Raw genomic sequence first — 16858 nt, forward strand, 5'->3', positions numbered from 1 at the left:
TGCTTTCTGCCCCCCTCCACCTTGGCCTGCTCAGGCCTGAGACCCACTGGAAAGGGAATCCCCAGGCCCACTCTCTTCTTGATGTGGGCACACAGAGGGCATCAGGGGAATGCTTCTGAGGAGGAACCGACTACTCGGGTAGAAGACTCAGCAGGCCCTTAGCAGCACAGCCAGTGTGCACAATGAGTGTGTCAAGACCCACGAGGACACCCCCCACTGAGGCCTGAAGTGCTGAGCTAGCAGGAGCTGGGTCACTGCCGGGTGCTACGTAGCCTGCAGCTTTGGGAGCTGTGTCTGAGGGCGTGCCTCCCCGGCAGCCCTGCTGCTCCTGGTCCCGACCCCGCACAGGAGGCCCACGGTCCAGTCCGGCTCTGCCCTGAGCTGCTGAGGGACCTCGGCAAGGCTTCCTGACAGACCTCCTGCCCACCTTTGCCCTGGGGCAGGGGGTGGGGTGGTCTCAAAACTGTAGAAACTGACTCGCAGCTCTGGAGGCCAGAGCCAAACCAAAGTATCGGCAGAGTGGAGTCTGCCTGGAGGCTCGGGGGAGGCTCCATTCCAGGCTTCTCTCCAGCTTCCAGTGTCTGCCCGTGACCCTCGGGGCTCCACGTGAGATGCATCACCCCGACATCCGTGTCTGTCTCAGAGATCCAGTGTGAGTTACTGGGTTCAGGGCCTGTTCCTGGATGATCCAGGGTGATCTCATTTCAAGATTGTTGAAGACCCCCTTTCCAAATAAGATCACACTCACAGAGTTTTGGATGTGGACATCTTTTTTCTTGAAGGCCATCGCTCACTCCATCACAAGGGACCAGTGAACCTGGCCTGGGGGAGGAAGTTAAAGACACATGGGTGGAGAGCCAGGAGGCAGTCCACCATCCCCTGCCTTCGCCAGTGCTAGAGAATGGGAGCCAGGGACACAGACAGGGACCAGCCCATCTGAGGACTAACTGGGTGGCCCCACCTGTAGATTGAAGCACAAGCCAATTCTGTCTGAAGCTTAAGGAATTGATCATCAAATAAGCATAACAAGGCAGAGAGCTGCCTTTGAAAAGCTCAGAGAGGGCTCCGCAGTAGTTCATGCCAGACCCAGGTGTGCGGGCACCTGGCTCCAGGCTTCCTTTCCCAGCTCCGAGTGCAGCTGGGGGCCGGAGAACATGCTGTACCTTCAGGGAGAAAGCCAGCATGTCTGTGCCAGAGAGGACAGCAGTCAGGGTGCCCAGGAGGCACGGCAAACTCCCCTCCGCTTCCTGAACTGCTGATGAGGCCGGACCTGTGCTGGGTGCCCAAGGAGCGTGCCCCTTTGCACTCCCTCACAGTGAGGACACACAATGGCTAGTGTCTGGGTCACTCACTGTGGGGGGAGCACGTGTCCTGCAGGCCACCAAACCTGGAGTGAAGGCAGAATTAGCTGCTGCGTCCCCCGTAGTATGGGGGTCAATGGCAACACCGTAAGCCCCGACACCTCCCATTGGCTCTTAGCAGTGAAGTGGGTGGCGGCGGGTCTTGGCCTCACAGCCACATCCTACCACCTGCCTTTCTTTGTGGCATCTGCACCTGAGAAAGAGTGAATGCATGTCCATGAGAGACAAATAAAGGGAGGTCTGTTGTCATGTGCTTTCAAAAAATCACTCAGATTTAATAATGCTTTACCATTAAGACCCACGTTTCTATTTTTCCTTAAATGGAGGTAGTCGAGGAGCCCTGAGTGTGACAGCCCTGAGCTGGCTCAGCACTGCCTGGGCCCCCCCGCGCCCGCAGCTTGCCGGGTGCCCCACAAAGATCCAAGTTACGTTCTCCCCCGGCTCCATCTTGTACCCTGCTAGTGACTTGAGGCTTTAGCTGTCAGTCTGGGCCACCATGCGTGGCACTCGTGGCCCGGGCCGTCTTCCCGCAGGGTGGCTTCTTCTGGGCACAGAGGAAGCAGCTCTCCACTGACCCCCTCCTTTCTCTTCTGGCCTCATGCTCTCTCCCCGCTGCTGCTGTCCTGCCAGCCTGCTCTGGGACCCCACAGCACCCCAGCCCCGCCCCCCGGAGTCCACGGTCCCCCACGGAGCACAGCTGTGTACTCCTGATCCAGCCCCACTCTCAAAATCTGGTCCTTCCTTTAGTACAGTGAGACTCTTCCACGCCTCCTGTGCACAGAGAGAATGGGAGGTGAGCGCCCGCCCAGAGCCTTGCCCACCCTGGGCCAAGTCCTTCCCACCAGCACTCGCCTCTTCTGCCCTCGCTGTCTGAAGCGGGCCCCGCTCCGGAGGCTGCTGCTGTAGGAGAAGGGTGCCCCCCTGGCACCTGGGTGTCCCCCTGGCACCTGGGTGTCCCTGCAGGCCCCCTCGGTCTGTGGAGCTGATTCCTGGTAAGCAGGCCTTTTTGGGCATTACCTGGAACCAAAAGCTGAGTGGTCCAAGACCCTGTTCTCACACCCTCCTCTTCAGTGCAGCCCAAATCCTTTTCCCAGGGCAGATCGCAGGACTGAGGCTATCTCCAGGAAGTCTTCCTGGGTTTCTCTGCTAGAGGCCCACAGGGGGTGGCCCAGAGCCCACCAGGCCTCCATGGCATGGGGCCTCCTGAGGCATCAGACCTGGCCCTTGTTCTCAACCTCGTCAAGATCCCCACTTAGGCCTGAAGTGTCCAGCCGCAGCGGTGAGCACGTGATCTGTTCCTGTTGAGCCAACACCTCCCCCTTCATGGGGTGGGGTCCAGCTTGGGAGGGGAACCTCCCCAGTGCCACACACAAGCCAAACCCTGTAGAGTCTGGGGGGCTTTCACCCCACCCCTGCTGCCCAGCAGGTGTGCCCAGAGATGCTGGGAGACTGGAGGAGGGTCAGGCTGGGCCCTTCTGTCAGCCTCCCTAGGCCTGCATTTCCCAGCACCTCAGGGGTTAATGGGCTAATGTAGAGAAACTCAGAACACAGCCCACACCCCAGCACCCCCACCTCAAGGTGTCCTGGTGACTCACAGGGTTCACATACCTTGATGACTCGGCCACGGAAGACGCTCTGGTCCAGCCCCACAGCAGCGTGGGCTGAGCTCTCAGTAGCAAACTCTATGTAGGCGTAGCTGGGGTGCAACAAGGGCTGGTGAGTGCCGACCCAGGTCACCCATGCAGCACACTGCACTGGGGCACCTGGCCCCTCCCCAAGGCCCTGTGCTGACCCTTTGGGGTGTCCGGAGAACTTGTTGCACGGGATGCTGACCCGCTGGACCTCCCCGCAGAGGTTGAAATAGGCCTCCAGCTCCTCGGCAGTGCTCTCGTAGTCCACCTGGCAGAGGAACGGCCTGGGGGGGTGGTGCTCCTGCAGAGGCCTCCCCCTCCTGGCCCTCCTGTAGCGTGTTTCCTCCTTAGAGAGGGGCTCGCTGGAGCCCAGGCTGTGGGGGTAGTGGAGGCCTCGGCCCCCACCCCTGCTGGAGGCAGACTGGAGACTGAGATGAACCACCCCTGGCACCCCCCCACCCCCGGCATGTCAGGTGACACTCCTGTGTGCATTTGGCCTGTGCAAAGAGTGTATGGCTTTTTAAAGTGGAATTTGTTGCCAATGATTGACCACCGGGGAGATTTCGTGTGGACATGCCAACCCCCAGCTCCCTGGGGAATCAGAGCACGTGACAACGCAGCCCGCAGTCCCTTCCCCTGCCAGGGCAGACCTGCCCTCCCGCTTCTCCCCTCAGGCCTGTGTGCCTTGGAGCGTGCCCCAGACGTGTCCCTTCCTTTAACCCTCACAGCCAGGAGGAGGCAGCAGACCTGTGGTGGTGCCTGAAAAGACCCCATCTCACGCCCCTTCCGCACTCACGTTGCCCACATAGATGGATCTGGGGTCTGCCTCTGCCTTCTCCACAGGGGCCTCGGGGCAGGGGCAGCCTGCGGAGAGAGCAGCCTCAGGACAGACTGGGCGTGGGGGCCTCACTGCCGGCTGGGGCGCTGTTCATGTTTATGGCTCATTCCTCAATCCTGGGGACAGAGGTCCTCCTTGGGCCTGTTCTGGAAGGACCTCTGTCACCTGCCAGCCTGACACTCCCTGGGAGCTAGCTGGCCCCTTCCCAGCAGCAGCTCACGGCCCACCCCGATACACAGAGCAGGAAGGGGGCTCAGAGCCACACGCTCAAGGATTTGGGGGCCACCCGCCCCTCCCAGGGAAGGGGTCTGCTTGGCCTGCTAGCTCCTACCTGTCTCAGGGCCCCGCAGCTGTGGAGCCAGTACGGACCCAGCTCCCTCCTCTTTTCCTGCCCGGCCCTGTGCTCTGGGCAGCTCCGGCTCCTGGGCTTGCTCCACTGCCCACAGGTTCAGTTTGATGGCCTCTAGCTCCTGCCAGTACACAGCCCCAGGCTGAGCCCCAGTTTCTCTCGAGGGAGGGAAGAGGTGGGCAGGCCTGATCCCAGTGATCTTCAGGGCTGGGGACCCATCAGGAATATGCTGGGGGCTTCTCCAAGGGAAACGCAAAGGCCACAAGGACTTGGAGCACAGAGAAGTCCCTGTAATCCTCCCCCAACACAGCAAGGCCTCTCCAGAGAGGCCGCCCTGCTCCCTCCAGCCTGCGCAGGGCTGGGCACCCCCAGTACCCTCTTCCAGGCAGGGGACAATGGCACCCCCACTCCCTCCTTCAAGGCTGGGGACAGCTCTGAGGTCAGAGCTACAGAAGTTCATCCCCTGCCCCCACCCCAGGCTCCTGCCCCCACCCTCGCCACACAGGGTGCCGAGGTCTCCCGCCAGCCCTCGCCCGATGCTCCAAGCAGCTGTGCTCCACGAGGCTGTTAACCTGGTCAGGCACCGGGTGCTTGGGCAGGTCCTCCAGGAGGTCCTCGGGCAGGTTCTCTATCTCAAGCAGGAACAGAGGGAAGTCTGAGTCTTCCTCATTGTCCTCTTCTTTCCCCGTTTCCTCCTCCTCCTTCCTGTCCCCATACTCCGGCTCCAGAGGGGTCTTCTCGGTCTGGCTCCAGGCTCCCCAGCCCTGGGCCTCAGGGTCCGACAAAACCCTCTGGAGCCAGGCCTCGGTGGGGGGTGGGAAGAGAGCACGGCTACTAAAAGGCCACATGAGGGGACGCGCAGGTAGGACCTCCAATGGTTGCCTCCGCGCTAGCACCTACTGGCGCCCTCCTTGGGTTTTAAGCCTTCCTCCAGGCCAGCTGCTCCCAGTAAGCGCTTAAAAGGCCACCAGCTGCAGCCAAGCTTCCAGCCCTGGCTTCTGGGCCCAGAGGAATCAAAGGCTGTGGACCTCTGCCCCTGCCCCTGCCCACTTCTTCCTCACTGGGGCAGGCATCTCCAGGACACTGGAGGAGGAGAGAGGAGTGTAGCTGAGGTGGAGCATAGGAGGGCCTCCCCTACATCAGCTCAGCCAGGCTTGCTTCGAGACCTGAGCTAGGGGCAGTGACAGCTCGGGAAGCTAACCGGAGGCGCCTGTCCACACACCCATGGTAGGCCACTGTTCAGTTGACGCAGATATGAGCAAATGATCTGAGTGTGCAGGAGGAAGAATGGCATATGGGGTCAGAGCAGGCTCCTGGAGGAGGCGGCATTTGAGCCAACCTTGATGGATTGGGTCAGGTACAGTCAGGGCCAAGGATGGCCTGGGCAGAGGGAACAGCTTGAGCAAGGGCCTGGAGTAGTGATGACAGGGTGGGTGCCCAGGGATCAGAGGTCTACCTTGGTCCCTTCTCCTGACCCCTCCATCTGTTCCCCATGGACCCTCCCATCCCTGCTCTCATTTTGGACCAGCTTTTAGGTGGGAGCCACTTAAATGAAGCCAGAACCCTGCTCAGGCTACAGGGCACAATGGTTGAATTAGGTGCAAATCAGACAGTGGGTACTGCGGGCCTGAAGGCAATTTGTGAAGCCTGCTTCTGCCTCCTCTGGGACTCCTCACTGGCTGCCCATGGAGGGCAGCTGCAAGGCCGTGTCCCTGTCTGCCCTGGTCGCCTCCATCTGGCCTCGCCTGGCTCAGTCTTGGTGGAGGTCCTGTTGTGGCTTTTCTGTCATCCTGACATTTTTACAGAGGACCCCTCTAGCACATATGCTCACCCCAGGCCGTAGCTGGTAGGTCCAAGTTGGGCCAGTCGGGGCTGTTCCCTAGGAACTTGTTACTGGGGAGGAGCGTTGCAGGCCACAGTGGAGCTGGACTGTGAGCCCAGAGCCAGGGAGTATTCCTCCCCTGGGGGCTGTGGGGGGGACAAGGCAAGTGTCCTGGAAGTGGGGACACTTGTGGCTGCTGCCTTAGCCCTGGGTGAGCTTCTGTCTCTTTGCTCCTGAGGAAAGGCGGTCTCCAGGCAGTCTCGGGGCCCCCAGCTGGCTGTGGTCCTGAATGCATAGGTCTCTCAGCTCCAATGCAGGTCCTCCTCACCTCCCCCCTTCCGCCTCCATACGGCTGCCTGCACTCATGTGCGCGTGACTCCAGGGGACACTAGTGCCACGCTTCCACTGCTCCCAGGGAGCCTCCCTGATTGTTCCCGCTCCTTCTTGTGGTCACTGCTCCTGGGCCTCACCCTCTGTCTGTCACACGTACACGACACATCCCCAGGTCTCCCCTGGCAGGCCAGAGTGCCTCAAGGGCAGCGTCCATGTCTGCACTGAGGACAGGGCCTCGGCCCAAGGCTGGCCGGACAAGGATGGAAGTGCAGCTGCCATGTCTTTCTCCCTCACATGAGGCAGTTGGTGCCCGCCCTCTTGTGGGTCTGAGGCCCCATGCAGGGCCCGTTCCTCTACCTCCACATGGGGGGGCGGGGCAGCATGGAGCTCTTTCTAGGCGAGAGCCACTGGACTCAGGCCCAGTGCCTAGCAGCCTCCCTCTGAGCTCAGACCTCTGCAATGGAAAAACGTGGTCATCTTGCTGTATGCTGAGATTGCTGGCACACTGGGCCCAGCTGAGGCTCCAGCCAGCCGCCTGGCGTGTGGACAGCCTCGCCCCCACACTGGCCTTTGCAATGACGTCTTTCAAAATACGCTATGTTCCAAGCCTGGGCCTGTGTATTAATAACACCCCTTCCCCAGGGACCGCCCGTGAAACAGGGGTACTAAGTACTGGGCACCTTACTCTGGATGGGACCTCCCCTAGGAACCAGGACCCCATGGCTGACACTTTGGCTCCTCGGGGGTCAAGGTGTCCCTTCCCTTGGTGTCCAACTTCAGGGTCTTGTGGGAAGTGCCCAGCACTGCCACAGGCAGTGGGACTCGGGGTCATGAAGCCATGGGTGTCATCTAGGGTTGAAGGTTGTCCAGGTCACTTTGAGGACACAACATTGGAAAATGCACCATACGAGAGACTGTGGGTGGACGGAGCAGGGGTCACTGCTCATGTCCCATCACACTTTGACTTACGCCACCTGGTTGCCCACCCACTTGGGGCAGGCTTTTGTTTTTCTTGCCTGGAACTGAGAAAGCTCCCCACACACGTTTAGTGAATGCACGTGCGAGATGGGGCTTAGCCAGAGTTGCCTGGAATGCAAGGAGAGGCAGAGCCAGGATGGCAAATGTTGGGCTTTATTTCACAACACAGAGGTAACTGACGTGACCTGAACTGTAACATCTCACAGCGTCCGGGTCAAACAGAGTACATCCGAGGACACGTGACAGGGGTGGCATGCCACGGGTCCTGCACAGCTCGAGGGAAACCTGTCACAGGAAAATGGCCCAGCACTCGCTGTCCAACTCCTTTTGGGGAATTAAAAAAAAAAAAAAAAAAAAAAAAAAAAAAAAAACAAGAAGAGGAAGAGGAAAGACGAAGTGGAAAACCACTGTGTTCCCCAAGAGGTTGTGTGAGGCTGTGCCCTAGCCCCATTCCCATGGCCCGAACCCCTTGGCCCATGGAGGACACAGTGGGTGAGCTGACAGCTGGCCTGGCTGAGCCCCCTGTCCAGGCTGGGAGTGAGGGCACCTGATGCCTTCATTCTAATACCTAAAAACCAGGCTCCACCCAGAGTCCTAACACTGCATTCCTGCTACGAGGGGCATTTGCGGCGGCACTCCAGGGCCGGCTGAATTGAAACAGGAGGAATGGAGGCGTGCAAGATGGGTGTTCTGGAACTCCGGGGCACCAGTACCAGGGCTATCACAGACATGCAGCTCCCACAGGACTCATTTGCGAGGTGTCCAGGGAGCAGACATGGGCCCCCGCTGCTTTCCTTTTCTCTTTCCCCTCTTGCCAGTGGAGGTATAATCCAGGACCTTGATCCTACCACCCCCTCCTTTGTTGGAAAATGCCCCATGTGGCAGCCTGAGGGCCTGTGGAAACAGGCCGCTGGGGAGGGCTGGATGGAGGCCTCTCGGTTCCCAGGAACACCTATCACCATCAGCCAAATTCAGCCTGAGCAGGGCCTGTTCCTGCATCATCCAGAGCTCTGAAGAGTGGATTCCCATCCGCCCAGGACCCCAGGATGGAAGATGGGAGAGGAGTGGGGCGGTGTGACCATGAGCACCAGGGAGAAGAGGGCCTCCAGGAGCTGGTGTCTGGGGGGAGGCCAGCATTGGGTTTTTTTCTTCCCCTTCCCCTCCTTTCCTGGGGACACTTCCTTGGGTGCAGTGACCCCTGGAGGCAAGGAGAGGAGAGGCAGCCCCGCCCCACAATGTTGGGGTTTTGTCAGGGAATGTGGTCACCCTGACTGGTGGCTCTGGCCACAGGATTCCTGAGCAGGTATGTGGGCTACCTCTCAACTCACACTCCTGGCCCACGGCGGGCACCGACTAGCCAGAGCTATGGCTAGGACTTCGGTCCAGTCTGCCCATAATGCCTGCAATGGCGACTTGTCTGTCTCTGGAGCAGGTCTGGAACAACAATCGGGGCACTGGGAGGGGGTGGCCATACCCACAGGTGGGTTCCTTTAGGGCAGCCAAGGTCATGGGAGTGTCCAAAGCACCCTGGAAGCTCTGGAATGCAGAGGGGTTGGTGGTGCTGCCGGGTTCAGTGCGTGCAGAGGTGGGTGGGTGGGTGGACTGAGGCAGGGTTGTGTGGGTTGGATTGGAGGATGGGTGGACAGACCCACGCATGGCGTGTATAAGGGGGAAGGGTGGAAGGGCAGGGGGATAAGTCAAAGGATGAATGGGGGAGGAGGGGATCAAGTGACAGCTGGGATCGAGTAATGGATGGATAGAATGATGGGCGGATGAGTAGATGGCTGGATAAATGGATAGTGAGTGGATAGGTGGCAGATGGAAGGTCAGATGAGTGGATGGGTGAGTGAGTGGGTGGATGGGTGGGAGGGTTAATGGGTGGCCAGACAGGTGACTGGGCTGGTCAGAGGATGCACTGAGGAAACAAAGGAATCAGTAAGTCATTGCACATGGCCTGAGGGAACGGGCAGCATGATGGCTGGATTTGTTGCTGCAGTGAGCTGGGACAGGCAAGGTGCATGGGTGACAGAAACAAGGCTTTGGTGTCATTCTGAGAATATATTTGGAAAAAATTGGCAAACAGGTGAAAGTTAGGGCCTAAGCTGATCTCTCTCCACCTCATTGTCGGGATGAAACCAAAACCAACACTGCCCTGCACCTTTCCCGTCTGTCTCCCTCTGCCATTGAACCTGATGAGTGACCCCATTTGCTGAGCCCACAGGGCAGCCCCTCCTGGGAGGCAGACTTCTCTCGTCCTGCAGTCCAGACCCTCCAGGACCCCCAAGACTTTCCCCAGCTTTCCTCTCTGCCCTGGTAACACCCAGGCCCTCCCGTGTCCTGGTGGGCCAGGGGAACGGGCACCCTCTCCATTCCAATGAGGTCTGGGGTGCACCAGCCTGTCCATGCCCGGAATGGGAGGCACTGGTCTTTGCAAACAAAATATCCCCCAGAGACCACCCTGGGATGGCGACACACCCTAAGAGAAAGACCAGCCTGCGTCTAGGGCGGGACAGAAAATAAAGAGATGGTGAGAGGAGGGGATAGGAAAGGTTGAGGGTCACACTCCAGGGTGCTACCCCCGGCCTGTGGGCTGCGGGCTCTGGCTGCTGCCTTCCTGTCATAGTTTTGGTCCCGGAGCAGGAGAGGTAAAGCTGCCATTTTGGTTTGATTTGTGGGGAAGGGAGCTTCCAGCAGCGGCATCTCACAGGGCTTTTGGGTCTCCTGCATGTTGGATCTTGGCGGTCACCTATGGGGAGAAGGCCCTTGCACACCACAGCCCTGGTCGGTGGTCTGTAAGCTTGGGAGGCGCCAGGGCTGGATGGCCTGGCCTCTGACAGAGCAGGAGGCTACATTCCTTCCTTGCAGAAGAAAGGCAGGCACTCCAGTTGCAGACACAGGTGCTGCGTGGACAGTCATGATCAGCATCACTAGTCCTCCCTCCAGAGCTACTGATTCCATGTTTGGTTGAGAGGTCTTTGGCCAAATGGGGCCTAAGCACCGTGACTGACAAACACCAGCTCCCTAAACATGGATGGGAGCTCCAGCGCCTCCCTCAAAGGTCCCGGGGCTGGAGGAGCTGCCTTCATCAAGTCATTCCCCCCTACCCCCATCCACTCTGGGCCTGGCTTCCTCCCTGCCAGCCCCACCCCACTTTGCTGCCATCCCGTTCCTGAGGATGCTCTCAGCTGGCAGGGGCTCTGTCTGTGGGCCTGTGGCCAGCCCCTCATGCTAGGCTTCTGCAGCCCCGCCAGGGGGTGCTTCTGGGTATGTGGGTTCTGGATGCGAGAAACATACCAGGAAGTCTTTTATGCTGGCTTGAGGGCACCCTCTTCCCAATAGCTGGGGTGGATGGGGCTGCCCTGCCTCAGGCCCTCAGCCCATGGTCCTGCCCTGGAGGTTGGTCTGGCCTGGACATTGCCAGCTGGTCAACATGCTAGTGTCCTTGGCACGCCTGCTTGTCCCCAGAGGGGGACCATGCAAGGGGAAGGGAAACAGAGGTCTTCCCAGGTGAGGGGCTCCTCCATGACTCACCTTGGACTGGCAGCCTCACCCCTAAGTCCAGACAGCAGGGATGCGAGTGATTAGGAGTCTTAGCCCTCTTCCCCCAGGCCCTCAGTGTATCCAGGGCACACACTGTCTAGACGCCCCGTTTACCGGCACAACCTGGTGGGAACAGAGTCCAAAGCGCCCACCTGCAAGGAGGCAAACCCATTCCACTGCACGTCCGAAGCCGCAGTTTTAATAGGGTCAACACTTACAGGAGAGAAAGACAGCAGGCTGGGAACACGACAGGCGGGCCTCCGCTGTCTCGAGAGCCCCAATCCCACACTGATCCTTGCTTTTCTGAAATCCACAAAAGCAAACCTCTGAGAGGCCGGTGGGCCCACGCTCCAGGCAACAGAGATGGTGGCTGGGATGGGGATCTTTCTGGAGGATAAGGTAGATCTATCTCGGAGTTAGGTCTATTTCAGAGTTGGGTTTTCACTGTCAGGTGTGGTGTGGGACGGCACCTGGCCTGTGGAGTCAGATGGAATCTCTCTTTTCCAGACTCACAGAGTGAATTCCTACAACTCTGAAAACAACGGCAGGAACCACACAAACCTATCGCTCCCCGTGGGACCTCAGTTCAGGTTTCTCTGAGAGTCCGGTTTCCTACACTTTACGTACTTCTGCAGTTTCTCTGAAATTTTTTTTTATTTGGCAAACATCTCTTCTTTATTATCATCATGAGTATCATTATTTGGACCTCTGCAAGGACTATATACATTCACATTAACGTACACTGTCGACTTCTTGCCTCTCTGTGGGGCCCCCCAGGAACCCCGGTTTCAGTAGCTGGTCACTCTCCATATTGCACTCCAGTCCTGGGAACTTCTCACAGCGACGCAAGGAAACGCCAGATTGAGGACCATGCTGCTGTTTGTACTCCCATCGAGTACGCGTGAGAATTTCCTCACTCCTTGATTTCCTCCTTGAGATCGCTGGGGGACGTGTGTTGGGTAGAGAGAGGGACAGGGATCGAGTGAGGGGACATTCCCCCTGAGGATCAGCTGGACAGAGAGTGAGGTTATACGCAGCTGACTAAGTCTTCAGAAGGTGTGGAGAGGGCGGATTGTTGTTTGTAGTTTCTTTTTCTGCAAAAGTGTGAGGAAAGAAGAGTAGGTTCAGGGGACACTGGGGGCGGGTGGCATCGGGGGCAAAGACGAGCTGGGCGGGCGGCGCCAAGGAGGGAGAAGAGGTAGAGGAGAAAGCATGGAGAAGCAGTGGTTACAGGTGCAGTTGTCGTCTCTGTGTGCTTTGGAAAGCACTCGAGAATCAACCCGAAAGATTGTCACAGTTTTGTTTCTGAATGATGCTCTCTCTGGGAAGGTCACGTTAGCACTTTTTTTTTTCACAAGTAGAAGAAATGAAATGGGATGGAAATTCACAGAGGGCGTGAGGACAGACAGAGGCATCTTCCCCTGCACTCGTGGCGGAACTGACGCGCAGTTGGGCCTGCCCCGAGTTCGAGCACGTGCAGATGCCTGCTCGCCCTGGTAGGCGGGGCGCTGAGGGCCACAAGGCCCACCACCCTGAGCCCAGCAAGGTGCTGCTGTGTAGTTGAAAAGAAACAAAAGTCGCTTCTTGTTTGGCTAAACCCTCCAAACCTCAATATCCCAAACTCTAAAAACAGAATTGAAGGAAAAGACCAACATCTGAACAAACCCAAGGGTGGAGGAAAACAGTGAAAAAGTCCTTTGGCAGTGAGAAACAAATTTTGGGTTTTGACTTCTCCTGTCTGCTTTTTGGATTTCCTTTGGAGCAGAGGTGTGTGCGGCATCCTTGGCTGGCTAGCTGGCAAGGTAGTTTACAGTATGCTTCCTTTACTTTTTAAAAAAATTTTTTGGATTTCTACTTAAAGCCAAAGAGTTTGACATTAAAGGAAAAAAAAAAACCAAAACCGAAACCAAAAATGCTTGGGTCAGAAACTGAAGTCTTTCTCACTGTGTTCACCGAATCGGCCACATACCCCTGGGGTAGTTTCGGTGACGCAGAGGCTCAGATCTCTGGCTATAAAATAACAGTTTTCTTTTTTCCTTTTTAATCAGGAAGGGGAAAACCCCCAAAGTTTTCTTTGTCCATTTCTGAGTAGCTTTTTTTGCCATAAATCCCCCAAAATTCTTCACTGAAAATATAAGCCCCCAAATAATTAGTTTTTTTTTTCATTAAAGAGAAAGTGTGTGAAAGTCATAAAGACAGGAATAAGGGGTGGGGAGAGAAGGGAGGGAGGGCAGTGGACAAGCCGGTGGTGCTCCAGCTGGCGTCCGCTCTGCTCCGCTGTCTAAAGCTCAGTGGGAGGTTCTGAGGGCGCTGGAAGAGGTTGTTGCGTGAGATCATCAGGTAGCTGAGGAAGTTGCGTTGAATGCAGTTTTTGTTGGTTCTGTGTTTTCTTTTGGAGAGAAGCAGTAGCAGCAGTGACTCCAATGGTTGGGCTCCCAGGACCCGGCGAAGCATCCGGCAACCGGGGCCAGGCAGGGTTGGTGGGCGCATGTCTGTGGGCCGAGCAGCGGGTCTGGGAGGGGTCAGCGGGGTGCGGCGTCCAGTGGGCTGGGGGAGCCTGGGCGAGATGGCCCCGTGGAGCCAGCTTCGCTGGGACTGGCAGCACCTGTGGGCAAGCAGGGGCCCAGGCTGACAGTGGCATCCGGCTGTCCTGGCACCGGGTCAGCGACCACTGCCGAGGGGCCCTGCAGGCTCTGGCCGCATACGTGGTGGTGCTTCTCCCAGTCTTTGTGCTGGCAGAAGGAACCGCAGTAGCGCGCTGCGTTGCAGCCGCTGCAGGTCTCGCTGGCCTTGCGTCCACAGTTCCAGCAGCTCTGGATTGGGGGAAGGAGATGGTTGGGGTGAGCCAGGGCTGGGCCACTCCACATCCCCAGAGAACTCAGCCTGGCTGCAGAGTGGGGAAATACACCCTCTAAACAAACCGGCTTAGACCCAGCCAGAGTGTCAAGTGAGACAGAAAGACCTCAAAGTGATACAGCCTGTGGTGACCATTGGAGGACACGGCCACTTGGCTGGGGCATTTTGGGGGTGTGGGCTCACACTGCTGTGTTGCACAATTCCAGCCATGTGAGTGGCAGGTGGGTGGGGACACTGTTGAAGGCCCCGGGTCATGGGACAGGAAGTCCAAACCTGCCCTGGAGAGGGGCCCACGTGCCTGTTTAGCCTCCAAAGCTTCTCAGACTCCAATACCTCCTGCTGTCCCCAGCCCATTCTGCTCAGCCACACTGGTCTCCTGCAATGCTCACTGAGCCAGGCTTGCCCAGCCCCCACCTGGCCTTTGTCCCTGATGCCCCTCCCGAGACAGCACTGTTCCCTGATCCCTGCATGCTGGCCCACTTCCTCCAGGAGTGCTCAGGTATCACTGCTACTAGCCCTGCCTGACACCCCACCCTTTTCCCTACGCAGGTCCAGCCTGAAATGCTCTAGGCCTCATGTCCAAACACCAGCATGATGACAAACTAAAACTTTCCTGCATGTGAACTTGTGTCAGGAGCTGAGAAGGTGCTTTAGATGCCACCTGGGGTCTTTACACCCTCCTCTTGCCCCCTGCTTTCATAGGTTAGAGAGAGCATGCGCTTTGATGTCTGCAAGCCTGGATGCAAATAAGGGCTCTGCCACTTCCTAGGCTGACCTTGGCCAAGTTACTGCCCCCCTGGAGCCCTTGGTTTCCATCTGTACAATGGGGATACCCACAGGACCCACCTAACCAGGCTATGGGGTGCTGAGGGCTCACAGGGCCACCAGGAGGCAGAGCAGCCCTGGACCTGGCCTCAGGCTGTGGAGTGGGCCCCTACCTCACTGGAGTCCTCCTGCTGATTGACGACAGTGAGGGCATCCTCCGAGGCCTGCCGCCGGGCCTCGGCCAAGGCCCGCTCCATCTTGGCACGCTCTGTGCTGATGAGCTCGTGGGCCTTCCGCTCGGCGTCTGACACGGCTTTCTGCAGCTCAGACATCGCTTGCCGCTTCACCTCATTCACTGCCTCCTCTGCAGAAGGACACGTGGCCATGGTCACATGGGCCAGCCTATCCACGTCTCCCGGGCCTTCCACCCATAACCCTGGGAGTGGGGCTTGTGCACAAAGGAACTTTCCCATATGGGTGTGCGAGCATCATCATGGGGCAAATCTCCAAGCTCATCCACTCCTGCAGCGTGCTCAAACTCCTGTGTGCAGGGGCAGTTTCGAGGCAGGAGGCCTGGGAGGGCCCTAGAATCTGCATTCCTAACAAATTCCAAGTGCGGCTGCTGCTGCTGGTCTCAGCATGCACTCTGAGAGCCACAGCTGTATTGTTCTGCCCTGTGGACTGTCTGCCTCGCCCTGCCACACATCAACAGCCCAGAGGATGCCCATCCAGGGCTCTGCACTGTAATTTCCCCCCAAAGCCCTCTGCTATCTCCCCTACACTTGCCCCTGTGCCTGTTCAAGATTAAGGATCCAGCGCACTGTCCTTGCTGTGGCCAGAGAGCTTGCTCAGATTACACCCTGCCTTCTGACCCTGGGAACAACGTGGCCCCACCTGCTACTAAACCACCCCCACGGCCTTTTCTGCCTGCCTCAGCTCACCTGGTACCACCGCCCTGCAGCATGGTGTGAGAGAGGCTGGGGTGGGACTAAGCAGGGCCCCCATTTAAGGGGCAAAGAGGGCCTTTAGTCCTCCCATCCAAGTGTTTGCACACTGTGTGCTGAGCTGCTGGCAGTGCCATCTGTAGCCACCTGCCCCCATGTCACCACTCAAGCTCCTCATGGTTGTCACCAAGAGTCCCATGAGGCCCTGCTGTGGGCCAGATGGATGTGAAGGGAAGAGGCTGAGGGAAATGAGGACGCCTGTCATCCTGTGCAGGATGCCCCCCTGCCTCAGTCTGGGCAGCTAGCTGCTGCCTGTCTGGCCCCTCAGCCTCCAGCTCTGAGCTGGAACCCTGGCTTTCTGGGCTTTCAATATCCTGAGATTGTGTACCTCTAAGTCACACTTCACACTGAATCCACCCACAAATCAAAACATATCTGGGATCCCGCCTCTTCTCTGCACTGCCCCCACCCCTGAGTACCGGCTGGGCGCTTATTGCCCATGGGCTCTAGCTTCTGCTCAACCCCTCCCCAAAGTCTGTTCCCAAAATGCAGTGAATGACCCCACGGCACTCCCCGATGCTGCACTCAACACTGTGCCCAGAAGGCCCACAGATTCCAGCTCTGAGTGCCTCTCTCGTATGTGCAGTGTCTTGCACACTTGTGGGTGTGTTGGGCCTGCACCCCTGCTTGTTTACCTGAGCATGCTGTTGCTCCCCGGCAGGTGTTGGGTGGCAGTTGTTCTACCCTGGATACTAAGTGCACTGTGACCCCTCCGTGAGCCCTACCTGTGAAGCCCTGTGAACTCCATCCTGAGCTGGGGGCCCACCTGAGCCCCACCCCGCCCCGCCCCAGAGAGAAAGGAGTTCCTTACAGACAGAGAGGGCAAGGGGATCTGGGCCTGCGCCCCCTGCCCCTCATCCCCACTCACCGGCCTTCCTCCAGATCTCCTCGGGCATGTAACTGGAGAGGGTCCTGGGCACGAACTCCCGGCGCACATCTGAAACACAGGGGCAGCATCACACACAGGACGGGCCACGGGGCCACAGTGTGAGCGTGCGCTTGGCAGGGGTCCCGGCGCCCACAGGTAGAAAGGCTGTATTGGTTGCTAGGGCAAGGGCAGGGCAGTGTCCAGAAATGAGACGCTTTGGACGGATGGACCTCAGATTTGACTGGGAGCCTCTCTGGGTTTCCATGATCATCATCCAGGGGACACGTGGAGACCCACAGGCCGCTGGAGTTTTGAGTCTGGGCTTCCTAGTGGGTCAGGCAGCATCTTTTTATGGAGCAAACAAGGTGCCCCTTTTTCAAGCGAGACTGCTTTGGGTGGTGTTTTATGCAGAGCCTGTATGAGGACCCTGCTGGCCTGGGCCCTGGGCACCCCCTTCGTGTACCGAGCAGGGTCCCCCACACCACCGTGCTGCTCTCTGTGTCACTCCGTCTG

General features: G+C 58.2%; 2 protein-coding genes across 5 annotated transcripts in view; both read right to left on the bottom strand.

The window, feature by feature from the left end:
* Positions 1-1075: 1075 nt before the first annotated feature.
* Positions 1076-5027, bottom strand: PABPN1L (PABPN1 like, cytoplasmic). Its single transcript, XM_036013571.1, has 7 exons — positions 4752-5027; positions 4174-4300; positions 3789-3856; positions 3154-3260; positions 2970-3057; positions 2179-2378; positions 1076-1163 (listed from the first exon to the last, which is right to left on the bottom strand). Exons 1-7 carry the CDS (start codon positions 5025-5027, stop codon positions 1076-1078), a joined length of 954 nt encoding a protein of 317 aa, XP_035869464.1.
* Positions 5028-12607: 7580 nt separating this feature from the next.
* CBFA2T3 (CBFA2/RUNX1 partner transcriptional co-repressor 3) overlaps positions 12608-16858 on the bottom strand; it is an 87599-nt gene continuing 83348 nt past the window's right edge. For all 4 annotated transcript variants that reach the window (XM_028501916.2, XM_036012402.1, XM_036012403.1 and 1 more), the window contains 3 exons: positions 16346-16414; positions 14647-14837; positions 12608-13665 (listed from right to left, as the gene is read on the bottom strand). In XM_028501916.2, coding sequence (XP_028357717.2) covers positions 13375-13665; positions 14647-14837; positions 16346-16414 — 551 coding nt within the window. In that variant the 3' untranslated portion in view covers positions 12608-13374. The remainder of the gene's footprint in view (positions 13666-14646; positions 14838-16345; positions 16415-16858) is intronic.

This window comes from Phyllostomus discolor, chromosome 12 (genome assembly GCF_004126475.2).
Source record: "Phyllostomus discolor isolate MPI-MPIP mPhyDis1 chromosome 12, mPhyDis1.pri.v3, whole genome shotgun sequence".
Classification (NCBI taxonomy): domain Eukaryota; kingdom Metazoa; phylum Chordata; class Mammalia; order Chiroptera; family Phyllostomidae; genus Phyllostomus; species Phyllostomus discolor.